Raw genomic sequence first — 23,452 nt, forward strand, 5'->3', positions numbered from 1 at the left:
CATCTAGTTCGGAAGCGATGCTATGGTCATCTTCCGGAACAATCGAGACCACGGATAGATATTCGAAAATTTTGCCAACGTCCAACTGCGAGATCGTTAGCACAATCACTTCATATCAGCCAAACACTTGCTACACTAGACCGGACAGATGTAGAAGGCACCCATTGGCCTATAGAAATGCGACACACCTATTCTTCTGTGTTCACTACGAGATCTCCACTACGGATATATGCTACATCCTTAATGAACAGAACGATATATACACGTCCTCCACATGGTTTGCAATGGCGTGTCATCACCCGAGTGATGGCTTCCAAGGTTTGATTCACATCATGTGTATGGAGCTTTCACCACTCTCACATGCGTACAGTCGTGCCTTTGCCAAGTATTCGCAGATATGGCCACCTCCGAGTTGCTATACTTACCTTCACTCCCTGCCTCGTCCGTAAGAGGCGAAAATAGAATCTACGTACTTCAGAAGCGGTGATTATACGCTTCTCGGTTCAACTACACCTGCGGCACCTACCTATCACGTAATACTCGTCTGTCTGGAACAGACCGTCCCGCTCCCACTGCAAGACACTTCAAGAAAATAAGAGGGCTCTCCACATATCTACACCCTACCGCCGCCAGCATGCCTCTCCTACCTCTGACCAAGGGACAAAAGAAGGCAGCGAAGAGAGCTGTCAAGAAACAAAGTGCATCAGCTACTAAGGAGGCTCCTTTGAGCAACGTAGAGTATGCACTAGTCAATACTATCGAGCCTGAGCGGCTCGACCTGCCCGCAATTGCATTTACACCTACTCAGGAAAGCGCAACATCGACACGCAATGTTGCTGTTTCCCACCCTGAGCACTACAGCCTTATGTCGTATGAAAATATAGTCGCTGCTTCATCTCTACCAACTGCATCACAGCAGCTACCACCATCGAGCACTGATGTCACTGGGTCTCAGTCCTCAGGCCTTTTGCCTACGTTGTCCGCACTGCCTTTAGAGTCCCTGGGCAGCTTCAACGATACCTTCACCTTCGCAGCTCCCACTAGCGTTGTTACTTTTGGTAAAAGCTCCAATGTCACCGACGTTTCCAAGCACGAGTACGCATCTTCCCTCTCCCAGGATGTCGAGGACATTGAGGACGAAGGTCCAACTTCGTTGGCTTTCAGCAAAGCCTTTGTGGAAGACCTACGAAGTCCTACTTTTACGACCGCCGCAGCATCGACGAGAGCTTTCGAGGAAGCCTTGTCACGAAACTCGGATGTGACAGAGTCCTCGATATTCACGCGGCTCCGGGATGCCACGACTGCCACCACTTCAGGACCTGCGTTTATTGAATGTGCTGGCACTAATGTCGAGAAGAAGCCGGAAGTTTCTTCTGACTGTGCAAACCAAGAGCGGGCTCTTGTACGGTACTGCACGCTTAAGACAATTAGTCTTGTTGCGGACTACGAAGTGGATCAGGGTCTCGATGAGACCAGCACCAACTTTTCACTTGACAGTATACTTCCTCATCGGATGTTCTTAGCGAGCGCGGATGGTGTGATCCAATGCATCGCATACGACCAGCTTCTACATGACGTCGAAACCGTCAAGGATGACGGCGGGTCAGACTTTGACTCAGTCGCTTCTCCAAGCAAGGGTTACCTCGAGCACTTCGGTGGCGCACATGATGAGACCTCCAAGAGTATTGACAGTCGCATTGAAGACGCTCCGTTAAACCTCGGCATCCGCAACAGGCTGCATGATGTGGAGGAAAGTGCGAGTATAGAGAGCCTCGAAGTACCCGGCTGGTCTCTACAACCTACGAACAAGGATTGGATGGATCGCGCAGAAGTCTGGAGCTACGCGGACGGTTCGGAGAAGGCTGCATCTGTCAGCACTGAGAAGTGTGAAGTGAGTGCCACGCAGCAGGGACGCCTCCAATCTGCCACATGCTCAGACAGCAAAGAAGAGTTTCATGACCCACTACAGAGTGCGGGCCCAAGTGAAGAGTCTGTGAAAGCAGTGTTTTATAGCTCAGAAGTCCCTGAAGCTTCTGCGTCGGCCCGTGAGCCAAGTCATATGCGTCTGGGCACGGAGTCTTCCTGCTCCTTTCGTGAAGCCCTGGAGGCTGAGGAAAGCGGAAAGGTTACTCGAGACGCCGTGATCACCGCGTTCCTGAAGCTTGTCAATATCGAGCGGAAGAAGCGCGGGGTTCATGCTCTACCGTCGCTATACACAGCACATAGTGTGCTGAGCAGTGGTATTCTTCCGCACACGATCATGCTTGGCACTACGACTGTTGCGTCTTTCACCGCTCAGTTGAGCTTCGATGAGAAAGACGAGGTCGAGATGGGCGACGTGTGTGCGGCTTGGGATCGATTGGACCGTGAGGAAGTAGGACGGCAACAGATGGCTTCTGGAGGCATCATGGGTGCTTTAGGCAGGGCTCTGGGCAGACTAGGTGGTTCGTATCTCGAGAAGTGAGTCTGAGCGAGTGAGAAGATGCGGATCGTCTTTCATGTCATCTTTCGTTCTGCTTAGAGTCACCTTAACGTCCATGTTGACTTTGTATCGTGCATGTAACGCTCTGGTAGTATAACATACATCAATTCCGCACAGTCCTCCTTCTAACCATCTCTGCGAGATGAATAATCAGCGCGGTGTGAACGTACGAAAACTCTTCGGCTAGATCTCCAGGCGTTCTAATTTTGCACTGAGAAATTTTGCACGCATCATTCGCACGAACCGGACAGCTGATCTCCCAAGTCGTATAGCCTGCGCAGCCGCAGTGTGGCAAACGACAAAAAGGCTTGTCAGGGGTCGGTGGTAAGCAGGAGCTTTGGTGGGCCATGAGATGACTCCGGGAATCGTACTCGGCAAGATCTGATATCCACAACACCTGGCTGAAACAGCACAAAATCTTAGGAAGCCGATATCGTTGATAGCAGCAGCCAGACTAGTCACACAGGGACAAGAATCTACACCGGTATACAGCAGCGGCTGAAGTTGACGTTGCCACACACCAGGATGCAGATACTCCTTTCCACCGTGGTGTAGCACTGTAAACCGGATGCAATCCCTGCCCACGTCCTTCATGTTTCCTTCTTCCGCGATGATGCCGTGATAGCCATCGGATGGACCGACCCTGATCTACGCGCCATCAAGGATATGGCTGGGTAAATTCGTACGACTTCTAGATGCCACCGGCTTGCCAGCTAATATGAAGCATTCGGCGGTCTTGGATCTAGAGAAATGGGCAAGTTGCGCGACCTACAAGCGCAGCCTTAGTCCCCGCTGCTGTACGCGAAGCCGTTAGTGCTAGACACTGGTGGTCGCTTCGGATGGTGTTGCACCAACAATTCATCCTGTAGTTGATGTTGTTAGTCAGAGACCATCGTGTCGATCGCCTAACTGAGTACAGGCGATCAAGGCAGAATGAGAGTTCGCGAAGTGATGATCTCCTAAACACCGAATGTGTGAATTGTGAAGAGTTCGCGAACCTCGATACACTTCCAGGGGTGCCTTGACCTGTCAGTAATAACACGACCATTATGCGTTCATGTAGTGCATAGTAACATTGTTTTCATGTACTTACCGACCTCGAGATCCACTCATGCACTCCACACATCATCTCCGCTCAAGATACCCACCGCGCTTGGCATGTCTTACCAGGATCGGTAGAAAAGCCGGCTACTATAAATCTTGGCAGATCCTCTTCATCCGGTGGCTATCCTGAGTTTGCCGAGGCTTCCCGCCATGAGCGCCCAATGTTTCATCACGTGCGCCACTGTCGCTAACAATATCATCGCCTACATGACATTAGCGCGGCGGGTGTTCCTTCCAAGCTTCGTTGTCTTCCGAGGAGTGTGGGGTAAGGCGACCACCTGTACCCTAGTGGCGTTCTTTTATATTAACATCCTGTGAACCGGGTTGAGAAAGCGCGTAAAGCCCGGATCAGCGATATTATCTTTGTGGTGTCGTGCAGATGGGTGCAAGGGGCATGGATCTTTGTGCTCTTCTATCTTTTCCATGATTACCGAGGCCGGCCACTGAACGGTGCAGCTTGCCGTGTTCGTGGTTCCTAGGCCGTTCTAGTCAGTGCGCTGGGCGTGCTTTTCGAAATGAGAGGACTGGAACACACCATCGTCGTTGACACCAAGACGGATGTAGACAGAGGCGAGATGATACCTCATGACCACCAAAGGCGACTTCTTCCAGCGATTCAGGCTCATCTCCACCTCGAAGTTGACATATAAGCTCGTTGCTTCTCGCAGTTCAGTATCATCACCGCATCCAGCACAGATCTCCAACTCAGCTCAACATGGTCTCTTTCAAGTCTCTCCTTCTCGCCGCTATGGCTACCACCAGCGTGCTCGCCGCTCCCTTTGACTTCCTCACTGAGCGTGACGATGGCAACGCAACTGCTCTTGAGAAGCGTCAGTCCACTCCCAGCGCTGAGGGCTACAACAACGGGTACTTCTACTCGTGGTGGACTGATGGCGGTGGTTCCGCTCAGTACACCATGGGAGAGGGCAGCAGGTACTCCGTGACCTGGAGGAACACCGGCAACTTCGTCGGTGGCAAGGGATGGAACCCTGGAACCGGCCGGTATGTCATCTGGAAGAACTAAGCTTCATCATTTGCTGATCTCCATCCTAGCACGATCAACTACGGCGGATCTTTCCAGCCTCAGGGTAACGGTTACCTTGCCGTCTACGGTTGGACCCGCAACCCGCTTGTGGAGTACTACGTGATCGAGTCCTACGGCACCTACAACCCCAGCAGCGGATCCCAGCGCAAGGGCAGCTTCACGACTGACGGCGGTACCTACGACGTTTCCACCTCCACCCGTACCAACCAGCCCTCCATCGATGGAACAAGGACCTTTCAGCAGTACTGGTAAGTTGACAAGCAACATGTGGGCGTTGGACGCGCACTAACAACCTCCCAGGTCTGTCCGCACGCAGAAGCGCGTCGGTGGCAGCGTCAACATGCAAAACCACTTCAACGCCTGGGCTCGTTACGGCATGAACTTGGGCCAGCACTACTACCAGATCGTTGCCACTGAGGGTTACCAATCTTCTGGCAGCTCGGACATCTATGTGCAGACTTCCTAAGTCAGGATGGGTCGCGGATAATCGGATGAGCAGTCGGTGTGCAAGAACAGACAATAGCGGCGCTTCGGTTGCTGTCCGAATTAGACTGTAGATACGGGCGATGCGGGTCGTTCGAACTAGTCCGTAATATGTCAATCTAATCGCTCGTTCAAATATCGTTCGCCTTGAACTCCCTGCATTGACTTCCTTTTCTCCTATATCCCTGCAAGCAGACTTCCAAGCAATCATGTCGGCCACCTTCTAGAATCGGCCAAGCTTTCCTCGTGTTGTGGCTGCATGCCAAGCTCAGAACGTGGCTGCCAAGGTAGGAGATATATTACTTGTGGGTCATGATCTCGCAAGCGGAAATAACGCCCATCAACCGAGAAGTCGTAAGGGGTGGCTGCATGTGGCGTCGAACTGTGATAGAAGTCCTCGTTACGGGTCTCCTCTTCCGTAAGGCCTTTAATTCGTAGGGCTAATCTTCGGGCATGAGGAAATCGAGTGCTGAGCAAAGTTGGACATATGCCATGGCAACGCCCAATCCCCGAGGACGCGCTATGTTATCGCCAGTACACGGTCGACCGGACATACAACTGCATGGTATCAACACTGTGATGCTGTTAGTCGAGTGACGATGGGACACAACGATGTCTATGAAGAAGAACGCAGTGCAGCAACTTCCCCTATCAAATAGTGAGACGCCGTTGCCCATGTTCACATCTGCAGCCGGCTTCTTGCCGATGGGTCCATCCGCTCGATATATTATCGTCGATCGCGGTGATCGCGATGATCGCCACAAGGAGAGGGGTATGCAGTCGACGACATGTGTTCGTTGATAGTCACCATGTCTTCGACTGACTGTAGTGAACGTGGGTGATGGTGGCAGACGCGTCAATGTTGGAAGTATGACGATGGGAAGTCACGGATGCGCCTTACCCATTTGGGCGCACTGGTACGCAAGCCACCCCAGAGATACACCTGGGCAACATTATTTATCACGGCAACGGAGACAAGCAAGCATCGCAATACTGCTACATCGTTATCATATCTTCATTGAGTGGTGTATTTCCCCACCATGTACATGTATCCCCGTCTCCTTTTATATACCTAGGTACAATGACATCTACATCTTATTGAACACATTCGTACCCGTAACATACTCCTCAGTGCCCTCTCTCCTCCGACTCTCGGTGACATTCTCATAAGTCTCCTCCGTGACAATAAGATCATCGCTCAAGCTCTCCAACAACACACTGCTCTCCGCTTCCGCGCCGGCCATGTAATCGAAGCTCTCACCAGACTCGCTGCCCGCCTTCTCAAACACATCAGCACCGCCATCGAACCACCGGGCTTGCTCGCCTATCCAGTCAACCCCACCCGTGCGTCGGTCGCGGCGTACGACTTCCTTTTCTTCGAGAGGTAGAAGGGGGAGGTCGGTCTTGGGAGGGAGGATGGTGCGACGGTGCCAGGCGCCGAGGAACATGCCTTCGGGGTCGACTTCGTTGCGGACGCGGTTGTATTCGTCTAGGTCGTTGCCGTATACGGAGGAGAGGTAGGCGTTGTCGACGGATTGAAAGTTCTTTGCCCAGTGAGGTCGGCCATTGTACTCTTTCATCAGGTGTTCAAAAGCTTGGTAGTAGCGTTCGCGGCAAGGGGGGTCCTGGCCGTAGGGACGGTATAACGTGGCGTTGAGGTATAGAGCGGGTTGATCGGGATATGAAGTATCAAGGAACGGACGCGGTTCTCGGTTGACGGTGTTTGCGATGCGGACTTCGATAGGCGAGTGGACGTAGAGACCCTTGGTGCTGAAGGGAATGCCGGAGGATTGCTCGTCGCCGTGCAACCAGTCTGTCAGTCGCGACAATACCTCAGGACCCTTATCGAGGGGAACGCTCCATTCGTTAACGAACTGCGAGTAGAGGCAGTTCATCAGAAGTTCCGTGCGCTGCTCGCCGACGGCAGAGATGAGAGCGCCGTCTTTGAAACCGTATTGCATGCCGAAGACGAACCACTCAACCCAGGGCAGGAAGCGCGGGACATACTGCGATATCCAGAGGAGAATGTGATATGTGTGGAAGCCGACGCTACCGCCATACCAGTTGTACTCCGGCTGCCGATGCGCCTTGTCCGTCTTGTCTGCCCGCCATACGACTGCGCGCTTCATGTACGGCAGCCACCATACTCGCGTGAACTCGCTCGATGTCCAGAGCCCGTTGTTCCAATCTGCCAGGACGTCTTCGATCGGCAGTATAGTCTGTATCCATTCGACGTTGTTCGCTTCGATCATCTGGAACTCGATTTCGACGATAATGCCTAATGCGCCCAGCGAGACGAGCGCGGCCCGGAAGAGATCCGGCGATTGCTGGGGGGAACAGCGTACCGCTTGGCCGTTCGCCAGTACTATCCGGAGGCTCTGGACGCGGTCGGAGAGGAGGCCGTGGTTGTATGAACTGCCGTGCGTCGCTGTCGCAATCGCACCCGCCAGCGATTGATCGTCGATGGATCCGAGATTTGGCATGGTCAAGCCGTGGCTCTTCGCTTGGAGATTGAGATTATGTAGGCGTATTCCAGCTTGCACAGTCATCGTCTTGCGTTCCTTGTCAACGTTCAACACCTCCTTGTAGTCGTCGAGGTTGATCATCCATGCCGAGGTGCACGTTATATCTGAGGGTGAATGTCCGCATCCTACAGTAACTACGCGCCTTCGCATACGTCTCGCAAGGTTAACAACCTTCTGCACTTCCTGAAGACTCTGCGGCCGGATGTACAGCTCCGGCCGCGAATGGAACGTCCGAGCCCATGTGTGATGGATGTGTGACTGCGATGCGCGGAAGGGAACGTCGGGGTCCGTACGGTCCAACTCGATATTGAAGCGTGGCGGCATCATGACGCCGGATAGAGGCGACTGCGCCATCCTCGTGGTGTTGAGAATACACGATGCATGAGTTGAGATGATGGCGTACACATGAAAGATTGTCGCGATCGAAGGGTCCAGATGACGTTAGCGGCATATAAGTCTGGACCCCGCCCGAGCACGATAATATCTCGGAGCTATCTCGGGAATATCGCAGCTTTATCTACAGGCCAACATCTGAACGCGCATGTCTTCCATTAGAGTGCACTCTCCATTCACGAGGTTTGACACCTATACATTGGCGCAAGAGTATTAAGAAATGTACCTAGGTATCACTGCATTTTCGAGTGCTGGATTTTGAATTCGATAGAGGCTTTGGCATCGAGGAATGAGTTCCATAAATGAGATTAAATGACAAACGAGGGACCCCATTACCCCAATACTGAAGTACTGAGGCGTTTTCGTCGGTACTTCAGCATTGGGGTAATGTGGTCCATTATTCGTCATTTATTTTCATCGAACTCGACAACTCGTTCCTTTAGTTCCTAGCAACGATACATGTCACGAGATTGCGCCCGCCAAAGCCGTCCTCGTCGTCATCATTCGCCGCCGCCATACTCGATCCTAGACGATCCCTCCCATAGCCCATATCCAAATCTACAACTTGCTCAACACCTTCTCCTCCCTCCCCTTCAACCCCGGATGCTGCGTGATAATCGGCCTAGTAACCGCAAAGAAAGCCGTTCCACCCGATTTGCTCGAGAACTGCGCCTTGGAGCCAACGTGGAAGAAAGCAAAGTCGCCCGCAACAAGGTGATGTGTGACACCGGTCGCCTCGTCTAATACGTCGATTTGGCCGTTGAGAACGTACTTGGTTTCCTCGTAGTCGTAGGTGGGGATGTTGCGGGTGGGGCCCGCTTTGATGCGGTAGAAGCCTGAGGTCAGGTATGTGGGGGAGTCGGTGGTTTGGGTGCGGATGCTGGGGGTGCGTTAGATGAGAAGACTAGGAGTTTGGTTTGGAGAAGAGGTGGGGATGTTGATGTTGTGAGGTGCAGTGGTTGGTGGTCTTACGAGTGGAAGTCTGCGACGATGGCGCTCTCGCCCTCGGGGATGGGGATGTACTCATGGCCCGCGCCCTTGATGATGGTGAGAGGTACGTATTTCTGAGACACTATAGAATGGTAAGTATGTGTTTCCTAGTCGACGCTGAATTGATTAAGGTGGTGTCGCTACTTACTGGCTGGTGATGTGTGGGGTTGTGTTTGAAGGAGAAGTTGGGGGGATTTGAAGTTAATTATCTAACGTTCAGCGACAAATACCGTTCTTCATATACAAAGACCAAGCTGCGACTGAGTACTGCTTTGGCCCCGTTGAGCACTGATTGCTGCCTACCCCTTCTTCTCCTCTCCGTGATATTTGTCCGCATTGGGTAAGTCGTGCCGGGCAGCCTAGCGTAGACAACCTGACCTTGTACTCGTCGAATCTGAGTTGAGATCCACCTCAAATTAGAAGCCGATTGGAGATCTGACGGTGGATCTATTGTGTCTTGCGTAATATGCGGTGAGATTCGCGGTGCAGGTACGGAAGGGACCTGGCGCTAGCGCAATCTAGGGCCTGTTTGGTGATCGCAAATACTAGTACAATGCTAAGATATAACATAATACAATTTATTATATACGTGTGTTTAGTAACTAGCAATTTATATAATAGTAGTAGAATACACTAAAAGTATATAACGTATTTAAAAAGTAGTAGAATATATTTTATTATTATCTAATTATAGAGAGTAGTTCTATTATATAATTAAAGCTTTTATTATATACTTTTTTTACGCTAGATAAGTATATATAGTAGTAGAATACTTAATTTAGGCGCTTATTAAATATATAGTAAATTAATTACTATATAGGTATAGTATTATACTACTACTTAGAGCTATTTCTATTCTAAAAAGCTCTTAGGTATTATACTATAGTATAAAGCTATTTCTATTCTAAGAAGTCTTTAAGTATTATACTACTATGTAAAGCTAATTCTATTCTAAGAAGCCTTTAGGTATTATACTACTACGTAAAGCTAATTCTATTCTAAGAAGTTTTTAGGCATTATACTACTACGTAGAGCTATTTCTATTCTAAATAAGCTCTCTAAATATTATACTACTACGCAAAGCTAATTCTAACTTAAGAAGCTTTTTAAGTATTATACTACTATACAAAGCTATTTCTATTCTAAATAAGCTCTTTAGATATTATACTACTGCGTAGAGCTACTATACTTCTAAGAAGCTCTTAGATATTATACTACTACTTAGAGCTGCTATCTTTCTAAGAAGCTCTTAAGTATTATACTACTACTTAGAGCTACTACTTCTCTAAGAAGCTCTTAGATATTATACTACTACTTAGAGCTACTACTCTTTTAAGAAGCTCTTAGAGCTACTACTCTTCTAAAAAGTCTTTAGGCTACTACCTCTCTAAAAAGCTCTTAGGCTACTACTCTCTTAAGAAGCTTTTAGAGCTACTACTCTTCTAAGAAGCTCTTAGATATTATACTACTATATAGAGCTACTACTTCTAAGAAGCTTTTAGATATTATACTACTATAGCTATATATAGAGAGAAACCTTATAATAGAGAAGTAAAAAAAAAAAGTAAAAAAAAAGTAAAAAAAAAGAATAGATAAGCTAGAGATTAAACCTAGAACCTCTATAAATAAGTATTATAATAAGATAGTAAGTATATATAAGAAGTAAAATAACCTAAGCTAAGTTCTATCTACTAATATAAGTCTATAGCGCTCTACTACTAAGCTACTTATCTAGATTATTTTAATAAAAAAAGACTATATTAGTTAGTATATAAATAGAATATAGTGTAGGTATAAATAGTGTAGCTAAGTTGCTTATAATAGGCTCTCTAACACTACCTCTTAATAGATAGTAGTATCTATATTATACTACTATATATATAAAGATATAGGTTATAGTAGTACCTTTATATAATGTTATATTATACTACTATATATATATAAGTATAGTTAGCTTATATTATACTACTATAGGTAAGTGTAAGAATAGGCAGCGCGTAAATAACTATATTATACTACTATAAGTATATAAGTATAGTTAGGTTATATTATACTGCTATAGATAACTATATAAATAGGTAGCGCTTACTTAGCTATATTATACTACTATTAGCGTATAGACGTGTACTAGTTATATCTATATAGCCTCTTTTATTATACTATTATAGGCGTAGAGAAGAGTAGTAGCTTAAGCTATTATATTATACTACTAGTATAGATCTATAAATATTTAGCTATTCTTATATATTATACTACTATATTATAATAGAGGTTAGTAGAGAAAGAGTTCTAAAGTAAAGAAGTTAGAGAATCTATAGTAGTAATGTAAACAGCCTATATTACTACTAGCGCTTATAATAAGGTTTAAGGTATTCTAAAGTCTATTAACTATTCTACTAAATAATAATAATATTATACTACTACTACGTTTACAGTATAGCTAACGTATATATTAACTCTAGATCTAACTTTAACTCTAATAACTATAACTATAGTGTTAATAGCTTTCTATATATATTAGACGTAGAAGATACTATACTAGATAGCGCTGTTGCGTATAAGAAGAATAATATAAAAGAGCTAGGCGTAGAGAATATAAATAGTCTACTACTATAGACTATTAGAGTAGTAGCTATAATACTTATAGACGTTATAGCATAGGCAGCTCTATTACTAAATTATAGTAGCTACAGCTTATAATTTTATCTACTTTTTTACTAGAATTGCGTTACGCATTTACTAGATAGATCTAATTACTAGTTCTATATAGCTATAAGAATAGATAAGGTTATTTTTTAGAGGCTATATAAATAGTGTATATATAATACTACGCTAGATAGACTAAAGTAGAAGTACAAGACTATAGTAGAACTAGATAAGAAGTTACTTATCTTTCTCTACTATTATAGTTACACTAATATAGTAGATTCTAGCTCTTAATACTAGAGGTATTTAAAAGCTACTATTTATTATATTATAAATAAGTATCTATAAGAGCTTTATACTCTATTTAAGAAGGCTATATAACTCTTTAGTAGTAATACTACTTTTCTATCTTAGCTTTAGCGTAGTATAAAGTTCTACTTATAGTTCTAGAATTATATAGGTACTATAGATAGCACGTTTTTACGCGCTTATATTCTACTAAGTATTAGTAATAAAAAGATATAGCGTTATTATAAGTAGTTTTATACCTAGAATATACTTAGAGTATATAACTTTAATTATATATTTATCTATTATATAGCTAGGTAGAAAGGTTGCGTATATAACGCAAGAGTGTTTAAATACGTAGTATTATTCTATAATCTTAAACTACTTTATAATAAGTACTTTCTTATAGATTTAGAGTATTCTCTTACCTCTATTATAATAATACTCTACTCTAATACTTAGTACTATCTTACTAAGTCTACTAGAAGCGCTATAAGTTAAAACGCTTATAGTAAAAAAGAGCTCTTTAATATACGCTATTTATCTCTTTATATAAGTATTAAATAACTTTAGAGTATCTTTAAGTAGTGTTAAAAGATATAGCGTATTATATATAGATCTAAGTATATAATTAAGAAGTAGATACTCTTTACTAAAGTAACTATAGCGCTTAATAACTTTATTATAAGCTAGAAGCTTTATAATAGACTTAAGCAAGATATTCTAAGAGTAATAAAGTTAGGCTACTCTAATAAAAGAGTTAAGAGAGCTAGTAATATAACTATAGATAAACTAGAGAATAATTCTATTTTAGTAGTAGCTAAAGAGATAATATAGTAAGTAGAAAAAGCTATTATAGAGTAGATAGTTAATAAAAAAGCTAGAGAGATAATAAGAAGGTAAGATATTATTACTAGTATAATATAGAAGTACTATCTTGCTAAATAGCGTATAGGTCTATAATATAATAAGTTTAGAATATTATAGTAGAAGTATATTATACTAGAGTAGTATTGTAGTAGACTTATTTATTTCTACGTTATATCTAATACTAAATATACAGAGAACTAAGAAATATATTTTTAGTATTTACTAGTAGTATAGTTATATTATAGTATACTAGAGAGGCTTAAACTTATTATTATTGTTATAGAGAGCGTACTATTTCTAGCGTAGTATATCTTAATATTGTCTTATATATAGAAAGAGGTTAATAGTATTACTTTAGTTTTTATAGAATTATTAGCTATAGAGGTATTCTAGTAAGAGAGATCTATTATTACTAAGAGTATAATACTTCTCTAGATCTATACTATAGTTAGAGTTATAAGTAAGTACTTTAAGAGACTTTATAGTAGTAGCTAATAAAGTACTTTTTTCTTTATTATTAGTATTCTTCTATAGATATAGAAGAGAGTTACTCTATTATAGAGTCTAGAGAGCCTAGATTACCTTCTAGTAAGCTATTACTTTATTATAGTTAGTAATAATTAGTTTATTCTAAAGAATGCTAGATTTAAGCGCTTTTATAGCGCCCTCTACGTAGGCTTTTACTACTAGTTTAGTATAATAATATAGCTTACAAATAAGAAAGCGTACTAGTATATACTACTCTATTTTACTTATATATTTAATCTACCTTGCAAGCTCTAGTATAGACACTACTATAATAACTAAGATATTAGCTTTATTCTAGATAATATAATAGACAGCTCTTATATAGTTCTATATATTTCTTTCTAGTCTATATTACTTCTAGAGTAAGTAGTTATTATAATAGTCTTATAAACGTTTAATTACCTATATATAGTAATAATAGAGATTATAGATATATATAGCCTTACTAATCTTATAAAGTATACTTATAGTAAGCTTAAGCCTAGTATATACGTCTCTAATCTATATTCTATAAGAAGGCTTAGATCTAATAGTAGACTATATAGTACTAGAAGTACTAGTAGAAGTAGTAGAACCTTTAACATTATTATTATTAAGAATAGTACTATTAGGTTTTATTCTACGTACAGCCTTTATTAGTTACTTATTACTTATAGTAAAGTACTAGAAGCTAGAAGGCTTATTTTAAATAGATAATAAAGAATTCTATAGTCTCTTATAAACGCTATAGTGTAGTCTAGTATACTCTTCTATAGTAGTCTTAGTATTAAAAATATCTCTAATATAGTTAATACGCTTACGTAAGTAGTAGTTTCTTCTCTACTAGTACTCTAGAGCTTTTTTACGCTTAGAGACTCTATTACTCTAGTCTTTATAGAACTTAATATAAAGACTATTATTAGCTTCTATTATACTACTATTAGTTTTAAGAATCTTATAGCGTATATATACTTAGTTCTTAATTTCTTATATCTTTATGTAGACTTAAAAAGCTATAAAGGTATAAAGATAGCTAAGTTTATCTACTACTTAGTTAGTAGTCTTAGCGTAATTATTCTTCTATCTAGTATTATAGTAAATATTAATTATAGCTTTAATTATCTTCTTAGTCTAAATAATCTTTACTTCTAATTATATAAGAGTAGCTTATATTATCTAGAAGTTAGTAGTCTACGTTAGCTAGGTGTCTTTATACTAGCTCTACTAATATATATTCTAGGTTAGAAAAGATAAGGTTTATAGACGCTGTAACTATATATTAGACTAAGATAATAGAGGTATTTCTTATAGTTTAAGTAAGAGCCTACTTACTATAAGCTTATCTCTAGAGTAGAATAGTAATAATTAAGATAACACTATTAATATAGGCGTAGTAAAAAGCGTATTACTATATAGAGAGAATATAGTAGCTTATAAGAATATATTAGAAGTAGGTACTATAAATATAGATAAGTATAGAGAATATATATTATTATAAAGAGGTGTATAGAAGAGGTTATAATTATTATAGTCTTATAATAGCTTATTATATAACTCTGCCTCTATTTTATTATAGTTAGTAATAGTTATATTAGAAGTATTATCTTTACTAGACTAGTCTAACTTAGAGAACTTAGACTTATTAGCACTACTAATAGCTATATATCTATTAGTTAGTAGGTATAGAGTATATGTATATACTTACAAATAGTAGTGCTAGCTAATAGCTTTTCTACTAATCTAGTTTTTTTTTTTAGTATTACTTTAGCTATAGAATTAGACTTATATTTAGTATAGGTCTTTAACTATAATAGCTACGTGCGTTATAAGATAGAGCTAGCAGCCTTTACTTTACGTTAAAGCGTAGTAGGTTACCTAAGTAAGTTCTAGAAAGCTAGAGCTCTAAATTTAATAATATTATTATTATACTACTTAGAAAGGCTAGCGTTTTAAGGTAGAGACTTATAAGAATAGCTTTAAGTAGGTATATTATTATTAGAGAGCTCTATAAATTAGTAGTATTTATTATTATTAGTATACTAATACGTAGATAGAAGTAGAAACCTATAGTAGAGTAGAAGTATAAAACAATTGTAGACGTGCTAATTCTACGTCTAGTAACGTAGAAAATAATACTAGTATTCTTATTTTATAACTCTATATAAGTACTATTAAATAGAACCTTCTACGTATAAGGTTAAGAGAATTAGGTTTACCTAGCTTAGCTAACTTAGCCTAGTAGTACTAATTTAAGCTATATAAGTATATAGTGCTAATAATAGCTTACCTTTTTTTCTTTTTATATATAAAAGCTTATTATTATTTATATATTCTATTACTCTGCGTACTTTACACCTCTTCTCTAGACTAGTAAGTATAGTGTCTAGTAATAGAGCTTTTATTAGCGCCTCTTAAGTACTTTCTAGCTAGAATATTCTATATCTACGCAACTAATAAGGTAATAAGCCTAGAAGATTATAGTAGTAGAATAAGTAGTAGAAAGGCTCTAAGAAAGGCGTATAATCTACTCTATATTAAATAGAACACTAACTTAAAAAATAGTTATTTCTCTAAGCCTCTATAATAGTATTAGAGATATAGTATCTATAGAGAGTTAATAGTATAATAATAAAGAATATTATAGCGTGTGCTAGTTACTAATAGATAGATTAGTAAAATAGGCTCTACACTATACTAGTTAATAAGATAATTTAGTATTATATATTATCTACTAGCTTTTATAATATAAAAGCGCTTATCTTTCTCTTAAGTCTATCTTTAGTAGAAGAAGCTATATACTTATAAGCTTTTCTACTATACTAGTACTACGCGTAGATAAGGCTAGAATAGACTACTAGATTACTAATAAAAGTGCCTTAGACATCTAGCTTATAGCAATAGTAGTTAATATTATTACTCTAGTAGACGTAATACTTTATCTTATCTATTAAAACTTCTCTAAGATTAGTCTCTATAATTCTTATAATATAGTTATACTAATTTAAGAGTGCTGCTTTTACGCCTTAGTTAGTAAAATACTTATTATTTTAGTACTACTACTTATTAACCTACTAGTATAGAAGATAGGTATTAGTAAACTTCTACTTAGTAGTAGTTATACTCTAAATAAAGCGTATTGCGTTAGAGATAGATACTACCTACTACGCTTAGTACTCTGCTAAGTCTATTAGAAGCGCGCACTAGTAGCTAGTAAGACTACTAGTAATAATAGTAGCTAGGTTAATAATATATCTAGAAAGTGTTAGTAGTTACTATATAATAGATTAAGCTTACTTACTAGCTACTAGATAACGTAAGAGTTTCTAGAAGTACTAGACCTTAGACTTTAAGTAATACTACAGAATTACTTACTAAGAAATTATTCTTGCCTACTAGTACTTAGAAATTACTCTCTACTAGCGTTGTTATTATTAAAGTAGGCGTAGGCCTATTATTATTATTATTATTAGAGATACCTATTACCTTCTCTATTTTAAGGTCTCTATCTAAGTTCTTAAACTAGATAGATTTCTCTCTCTCTTTATTATTATTATCTTCTAACTATACTAGTAGATATACTACGCCTAAAGTAGATACTATAGACAGTACTAGTGCTACGTAAGTTATTATCTCTAGACTAGTTATTATAGAAAACCTAGCTAAGTAGACTAACGCTAGTAGAACTCTATAAAGTATTAGTGTAACTACCTTTAGGTAAGTATAATATTAATATATACTATCTTGTAATATACGCTAGTAAAAGTCTCTAGTACTTCTTATATAGAAATAACTTATTTCTTAGATTCTATACCTAAACTACATTATTACTAGCTTATTCTACTAGAGTAGAGAAGAACCTAAGTCTAGTCTTAAGTATACTAAAAAATAAATTGCGTAAGTATAGAGGTATAAAGTATATTTTATAAGCGTTGTAAGTGTTTAAAAGTATATAATATATAGTAAGTCTATAGTAGTATAGAGTTCTTAAAGAGTAAAAGGCTAAGGTAGTAATAATAAGTATAATAATAATAATAGTGCTAAGGCTTACGCATAGTTCTTTATAAACACTACTTTTATCTCTAAATAACACTAAGATAGATATTATAGTTTTATTTATAAGCGTCTATATTAATTAATATACGTTAATACTCTTCTCTCTTACTTATAGCAGTATCTAGTAGTAGTAACTAGTATATAGTAGTGCTAATATAGTATAATAAGTAGACTACTATATTATATTCTATAGTATAGTACTGCTATTTCCTAACGTATTACATTATACTACTAGCTACTTACTACTATTCTACTACTACGACTATTTTGCTATGTTCTTGCATTATACTACTATAGCTATTTACTATTCTCTTATATTATACTACTAGCTACTTACTACTATTCTACTACTATAACTAACTTACTATGTTCTTGTATTATACTACTATAGGTATTTACTATCTTCTTATATTATACTACTATAGCTATTTACTATCTTCTTACATTATACTACTATAGCTATTTACTATCTTCTTATATTATACTACTATAGCTATTTACTATCTTCTTATATTATACTACTATAACTATTTACTATCTTCTTATATTATACTACTATCTTATTATATAGCCTGCTACTTAATATAGTAATACCTCTACTACTTCTAGTATAAATTACTCTTTTCTCTTTACTATTACGCTTTTATTTTTACTATTTACTACTAAGGCTACTATTAACACTAGCTATAGTAGTAATATATAAGTAAGGCTTTCTTCTATCTTACGCTCTCTTTACTATACTTATTTTTTATTATTTCTACTACTATTAGTAATAGTAATAGCAACTACTACTATCTCTTATAGAGTATCTAATCTAATATAAAGTAAACCTACTTTTTACTACTCTACTTTAGAGCTCTACCTATTAGTACCTATCTTAGTATAGTCTTTCTTAACTATTAGATCTATAGAAGATACTAGCTTTTATACTACTAGTAGTAGAGTCTTATAAGCTAAACTTTTATATATTTATAAGATTATAGAAAACTAGCTACTTACTATAATCTTATTAGCGTTTAAGTATCTTTGCCTTATACGTCTTAAATAGGCTACTTTCTATTATACTTTACCTAGCTTTAAGCCTTTTTAGAGCTTATAAGTCTTTACTTAATAAGCTTATAAGCCTCTACTTAATAAGCTATATACTTAGTAGAAAGAAAGAAATATAGATACTCTATATTATCTATATATTATTATCTTATAATACATAACTATAATACTAAGTCTACTAATTATCTTCTAATAAAGTTATAAGTTAGTACTTATAACTAGCTATAATAGGCTCTATAAGACTTATACTTAGTTAACTTATACCTAATACTCTTAATTACCTATTTTATCTTTTATATACTCTTTTTAGCCTACTTACTTTAACTTAAAGCTTAAGTAATAGTTATTTTTAGATAGGTAGAAGTAGTTGCTTAGCTCTTCTTCTATAAGTATAGTAGTTTAATTCTACCTACTTCTATTAGTTACCTAGTATCTTGCTTTGTACTATAATAGACTTCTACTTAGAAACTAGGTCTTACTAACTAATTCTAAATATAGCTTAGTAATATTAATAGAGAAGAGTACTAGAATTTATTTTTACATTCTAGAAAGTTTATAACCTAGAAGTATCTATTATTAGACTCTATATTCTGCTAGGCTAATAAAGAACACTATTACTATACTAACTACTTTAAGTCTAGAGATTTTTTACTACTTCTAGCTTACTAGCTAGATAAAGATACTTTATAGAATATAGCCTTATTAATTACGCTAGATTATAGTAGTTATCTAAAGTAGAGAGACAACAACCTTACGTTATATTACTAATCTTACTTATAGCCTTTAGACGTATTATACTACTAAACTATAGCTCTTACCTAGTTCTATATTAGCGTATTATACTACTAACCTTACTTATAGTCTTTAGACGCATTATACTACTAAACTATCTCTAGCTAATTAGGTATAATATATTATACTACTAAACTATAGCCTCTAACTAATTCTATAATAGTATATTATACTACTAACTTACTTCTAGTCTTTATACACTCTTACAGCCTTTAGACATATTATACTACTAACCTTACTTATAGCTTTTAGACGTATTATACTACTAACTTTACTTATAGCCTTTAGACGTATTATACTACTAACCTTACTTATAGCCTTTAGACGTATTATACTACTAACTTTACTTATAGTCTTTAGACGTATTATACTACTAACCTTACTTATAGCTTCTAGATATATTATACTACTAGCTTACTTGCAGCCTTTAGATATATTATACTACTAATAATACTTATTCTATATATAGTCTACAGCTACCTACTAGATTCTAGATAAGTCTAGCGCTATCTAAGTATAAACTTTCTAGCTACTTACTACAGCGTATATATTATACTACTATCTACTATACTTTAAATAGCGTAGCGCTGCCTCTAGAGCTATATTAGAAACTCTATAGACTAGCGCTTACTATAGCTTTTATTCTACTACTAGTATACTTTTCTCTATTTAACACTTATTATACACTTTAAGAATAACACTTATATTACTATCTTTAAACGCTAGAACTACTACCTATAATTATATATCTTCTAGAGAAGAAGACCTATATTATAATTCTTAAAAGCTAGAACTACTATCTATAATTATATATCTTCTAGAAAAGAAAACCTATATTATAATTCTTAAAAGCTAGAACTACTATCTATAATTATATATTTAGAATATAGTAGAATAAGACGTAGATAATATAGACCTTAATAGTTATTACTTAACTATAAATATAACTAATATAGTAATCTTAAGAACTAGTATAAGTAACTTAAGAAATTACTTATAAAGTCTAATAATAACCTTACTAGTTATAACCTAACTACAAATATAACTAATATAGTAATCTTAAGATATAGTATAAGTAACTTAAGAAATTACTTACAAAGTCTAATAACCTTACTAACGTATAGCGCTAGCGTAATAACACTACTTTCTAGCTTAATTAGAGTACTTAGAGCTTAATAGCTCTTAGGTCTACACTAACCTATAGCGCTAGCGTAATAATACTACTTTCTAGCTTAATTAAAGTACTTTAGAGCTTAATAGCTCTAGAGACTACGCTTAAGTTATTTATTAGCCTTACTATTAACATAGAAGTAGGTAGGTACTAGAAACTTAAGATAGAGAATAGTGCTCTTAAGCTCTAAGATAGTAGTCTATTATACTTCTATCTACTACCTAATAGCCTTACAGAGCCTCTTAGCAGAGTTACTAGAGAAGCCTAGCTAGTAGGCTAGTGTTACTCTTTAATATATAAGTAAATACTACTTTTATTAGAAGAGTAATTACTAATAATAATAGAACTAAGTTAAATACTATAACCTTTACTTTAATTACTATCTCTATTATCTACTATAGTTTCTCTTTATAATAATATCTATAATAATATAGAAGAAAATAATCTATATAGTATAGAAAAACGTAGTTATCTATGTAGTAGTAAGATAAGTTAGTAAAACTAGTGCGCCTCTAGCTATAAGCTAGTATAGTATAGAGCCTAATTATTTTATAATAAAAGTTTCTTTATATAGCTACTTAAGATCTTATAGTAACTCTATACATTTAACTTTATAACTATCTACGCCTTCTCTACTATACTAGTATCTCTACTATACTACCTCTCTACTCTCTAAAGTTATCTTAATATTAGTTTTAAGCTTTTAGTACTACTTCTTTCTAGATAGAGAAGCTACTTAGCACTCTAGTAGAGTATAGATTATTTATAGAGTATTTAAAGAAGAAAGATCTTATAAGAAAAAAAGTATAAGATTAGAGATCTTAGACAAGAGACTATTATCTAGCTTAGTCTAGCAGTATTATTAGCTTCTAGTACTCTAATAAAGCCTACTTCTACGCTAGTTAAGACCTTTAAATTTCTTAACACTAGTCTATAGAACTAGCCTAGTAGCATTATTAGCTTCTAGCACTCTAATTAAGTCTACTTCTACGCTAGTTAAGATCTTTAAATTTCTTAACACTAGTCTATAGAACTAGAAGACCTTTAAATCTCTTAACACTAGTTTATAGAACTAGAAGACTTTTAAATTTCTTAACACTAGTCTATAGAACTAGAAGACCTTTAAAACTAAAATTATTAGTAGAACTAGAAGACTTTTAAATTTCTTAACACTAGTTTATAGAACTAAAAGATCTTTAAAACTAAGATTATTAGTAGAACTAGAAGACTTTTAAATTTCTTAACACTAGTTTATAGAACTAGAAGACTTTTAAATTTCTTAACACTAGTCTATAGAACTAGAAAACTTTTAAAACTAAGATTATTAGTAGTAACTAGAAGAAGAAGGCTATAAAAACTTATGTCTATAAGAATCTTTAAGTTAAGATCTCTAGCCTTAAAATCTCTAGCCTTAAGATCTCTACTATTACTCTACTTCTCTCTAGCTAGCTAGATATAAGTTTTATACGTCTATATCTCTATTATTATATACTAATAGTATTTAGACTATAATAATAATATATAGTACCTAAAGCTTAGATTCTATATCTAGGTTAATAGTCTTATATAGAAAAAGAAAGTCTAACTAGCTATACTTATATTCTTAATTATTCTACTTCTACTTATAACTAGTGTTAGTAGAGTTATTAAAGATTATATTATTAAGTTTACTACGCTTTCTACTTTATAAGCTCTTAGATAGCCTTAACTCTAGCTTACCTCTAGAACTACTACTACTAAGGTGCCTTCTACCTCTATATCTCTATACTAAGAACGCAACTTCTAAATAATTATTATTATTAATAACACTAGCTATAAGCCTTTAGGCCTCTTAAGCCTATACACTACGCTACTAAAGCTATTATTAACTACCTTCTCTTTATTACTAACTTTCTATAATTATTATTATTAATAATACTAGCTATAAGCTTCTAGGCTTCTTAAGCCTGTACGCTACGCTGCTAAAGCTATTATTAACTATCTTCTTTTTATTACTAACTCTCTTATAATTATTAACCTTACTATATATATCTACTATAACTAGTGTTCTAAGAATAACTATAGACTACGTAAAGCTATTATTAAGTACGCTAGCTATAAGCCTCTAGGCCTCTTTTAAGCCTATACTACTTAACTTTAATATACGCACCTCTATAGAGACTATATATTCTATAATTAACTACTCTTTAGTTAAGATTACTAATACTAAATACTATATTCTTAGTAAGAGAGCTGCAAGAAACGTAGTATACTAAGGTACTACTACTAAATTTAGCAAGTACTCTATTATTACTATCTTCTCTAGTAAGAGTATTATTAGTACTATAGTTAACTTATAAGATAATTACTAATAATAGTATTAAAGCTTTTAAGAAGCTAGTAATAAGTTAACTTAGGCTTACCTCTAGAACTACTACTACTCTAGCTACTATAGAGGTGTTTTACACTTCTATAAGATAATTACTAATAATAGTATTAAAGCCTTTAAGAAGCTAGTAATAAGTTAACTTAAGCTTATCTCTAAAACTACTACTACTCTAGCTACTACTACTCTAGCTACTATAGAGGTGCTTTATACTTCTATAACTCTATACTAATACTAATAGTCTTAACTTAGGCTTACTTTTAGAACTACTACTACTCTAGCTACTATAGAGGTACTTTATACTTCTATAACTCTATACTAAGAATATAACTTCTAGATAGTAGTCTTAGAGTACTATATATCTATAAAGGCGTACTACTTTAAATATATTACTAGCTTTCTTATTAGCTATAATAGCTCTTAGTACTTAAAGGTTACTACTAGCAACGTCTATACTACTCTAAGTATACTACTAGCTTTCTTATTAGCTATAATAGCTCTTAGCACTTAAAGGTTACTACTAGTAATATCTACTACACACTAAAGTAGCTAGACATCTAGGCTAGTAGTTTCTATACTATTATACTCTAGTTAGCCTATAGCTTTTATTAAAGTTAAAGCTATATTTAATACTCTATTAAAAGCTAGCCTAAAAAGCCTAGCTTATTTAATTCTTTTCTATTAATAA

At 36.9% G+C, this 23,452-nt stretch overlaps 4 protein-coding genes across 4 annotated transcripts; 2 read left to right on the forward strand and 2 right to left on the reverse strand.

Moving 5' to 3' along the window:
• Nucleotides 1-634: 634 nt before the first annotated feature.
• On the forward strand, nt 635-2,464 carry J4E84_000210 (uncharacterized protein; the record flags this gene model as incomplete). The annotated part of the gene is made up of 1 exon (XM_049382853.1): nt 635-2,464. One exon carries the CDS (start codon nt 635-637, stop codon nt 2,462-2,464), a length of 1,830 nt encoding a protein of 609 aa, XP_049248371.1.
• A 1,837-nt stretch (nt 2,465-4,301) lies between these two features.
• Nucleotides 4,302-5,097, forward strand: J4E84_000211 (uncharacterized protein; the record flags this gene model as incomplete). Its single annotated transcript, XM_049382854.1, has 3 exons — nt 4,302-4,588; nt 4,640-4,879; nt 4,932-5,097. The coding sequence occupies 3 exons, from the start codon at nt 4,302-4,304 to the stop codon at nt 5,095-5,097; spliced, it is 693 nt and encodes a 230-aa protein (XP_049248372.1).
• Nucleotides 5,098-6,202: 1,105 nt separating this feature from the next.
• On the reverse strand, nt 6,203-7,993 carry J4E84_000212 (uncharacterized protein; the record flags this gene model as incomplete). The annotated part of the gene is made up of 1 exon (XM_049382855.1): nt 6,203-7,993. The coding sequence occupies one exon, from the start codon at nt 7,991-7,993 to the stop codon at nt 6,203-6,205; it is 1,791 nt and encodes a 596-aa protein (XP_049248373.1).
• Nucleotides 7,994-8,590: 597 nt separating this feature from the next.
• J4E84_000213 (uncharacterized protein) lies at nt 8,591-9,262 on the reverse strand (the record flags this gene model as incomplete). Its single annotated transcript, XM_049382856.1, has 3 exons — nt 8,591-8,912; nt 9,005-9,104; nt 9,247-9,262. The coding sequence occupies 3 exons, from the start codon at nt 9,260-9,262 to the stop codon at nt 8,591-8,593; spliced, it is 438 nt and encodes a 145-aa protein (XP_049248374.1).
• Between the last annotated feature and the right edge of the window lie 14,190 nt (nt 9,263-23,452).

This window comes from Alternaria hordeiaustralica, assembly GCF_023758085.1.
Source record: "Alternaria hordeiaustralica strain BMP 2776 chromosome Unknown scaffold_1, whole genome shotgun sequence".
NCBI classification, from domain to species: domain Eukaryota; kingdom Fungi; phylum Ascomycota; class Dothideomycetes; order Pleosporales; family Pleosporaceae; genus Alternaria; species Alternaria hordeiaustralica.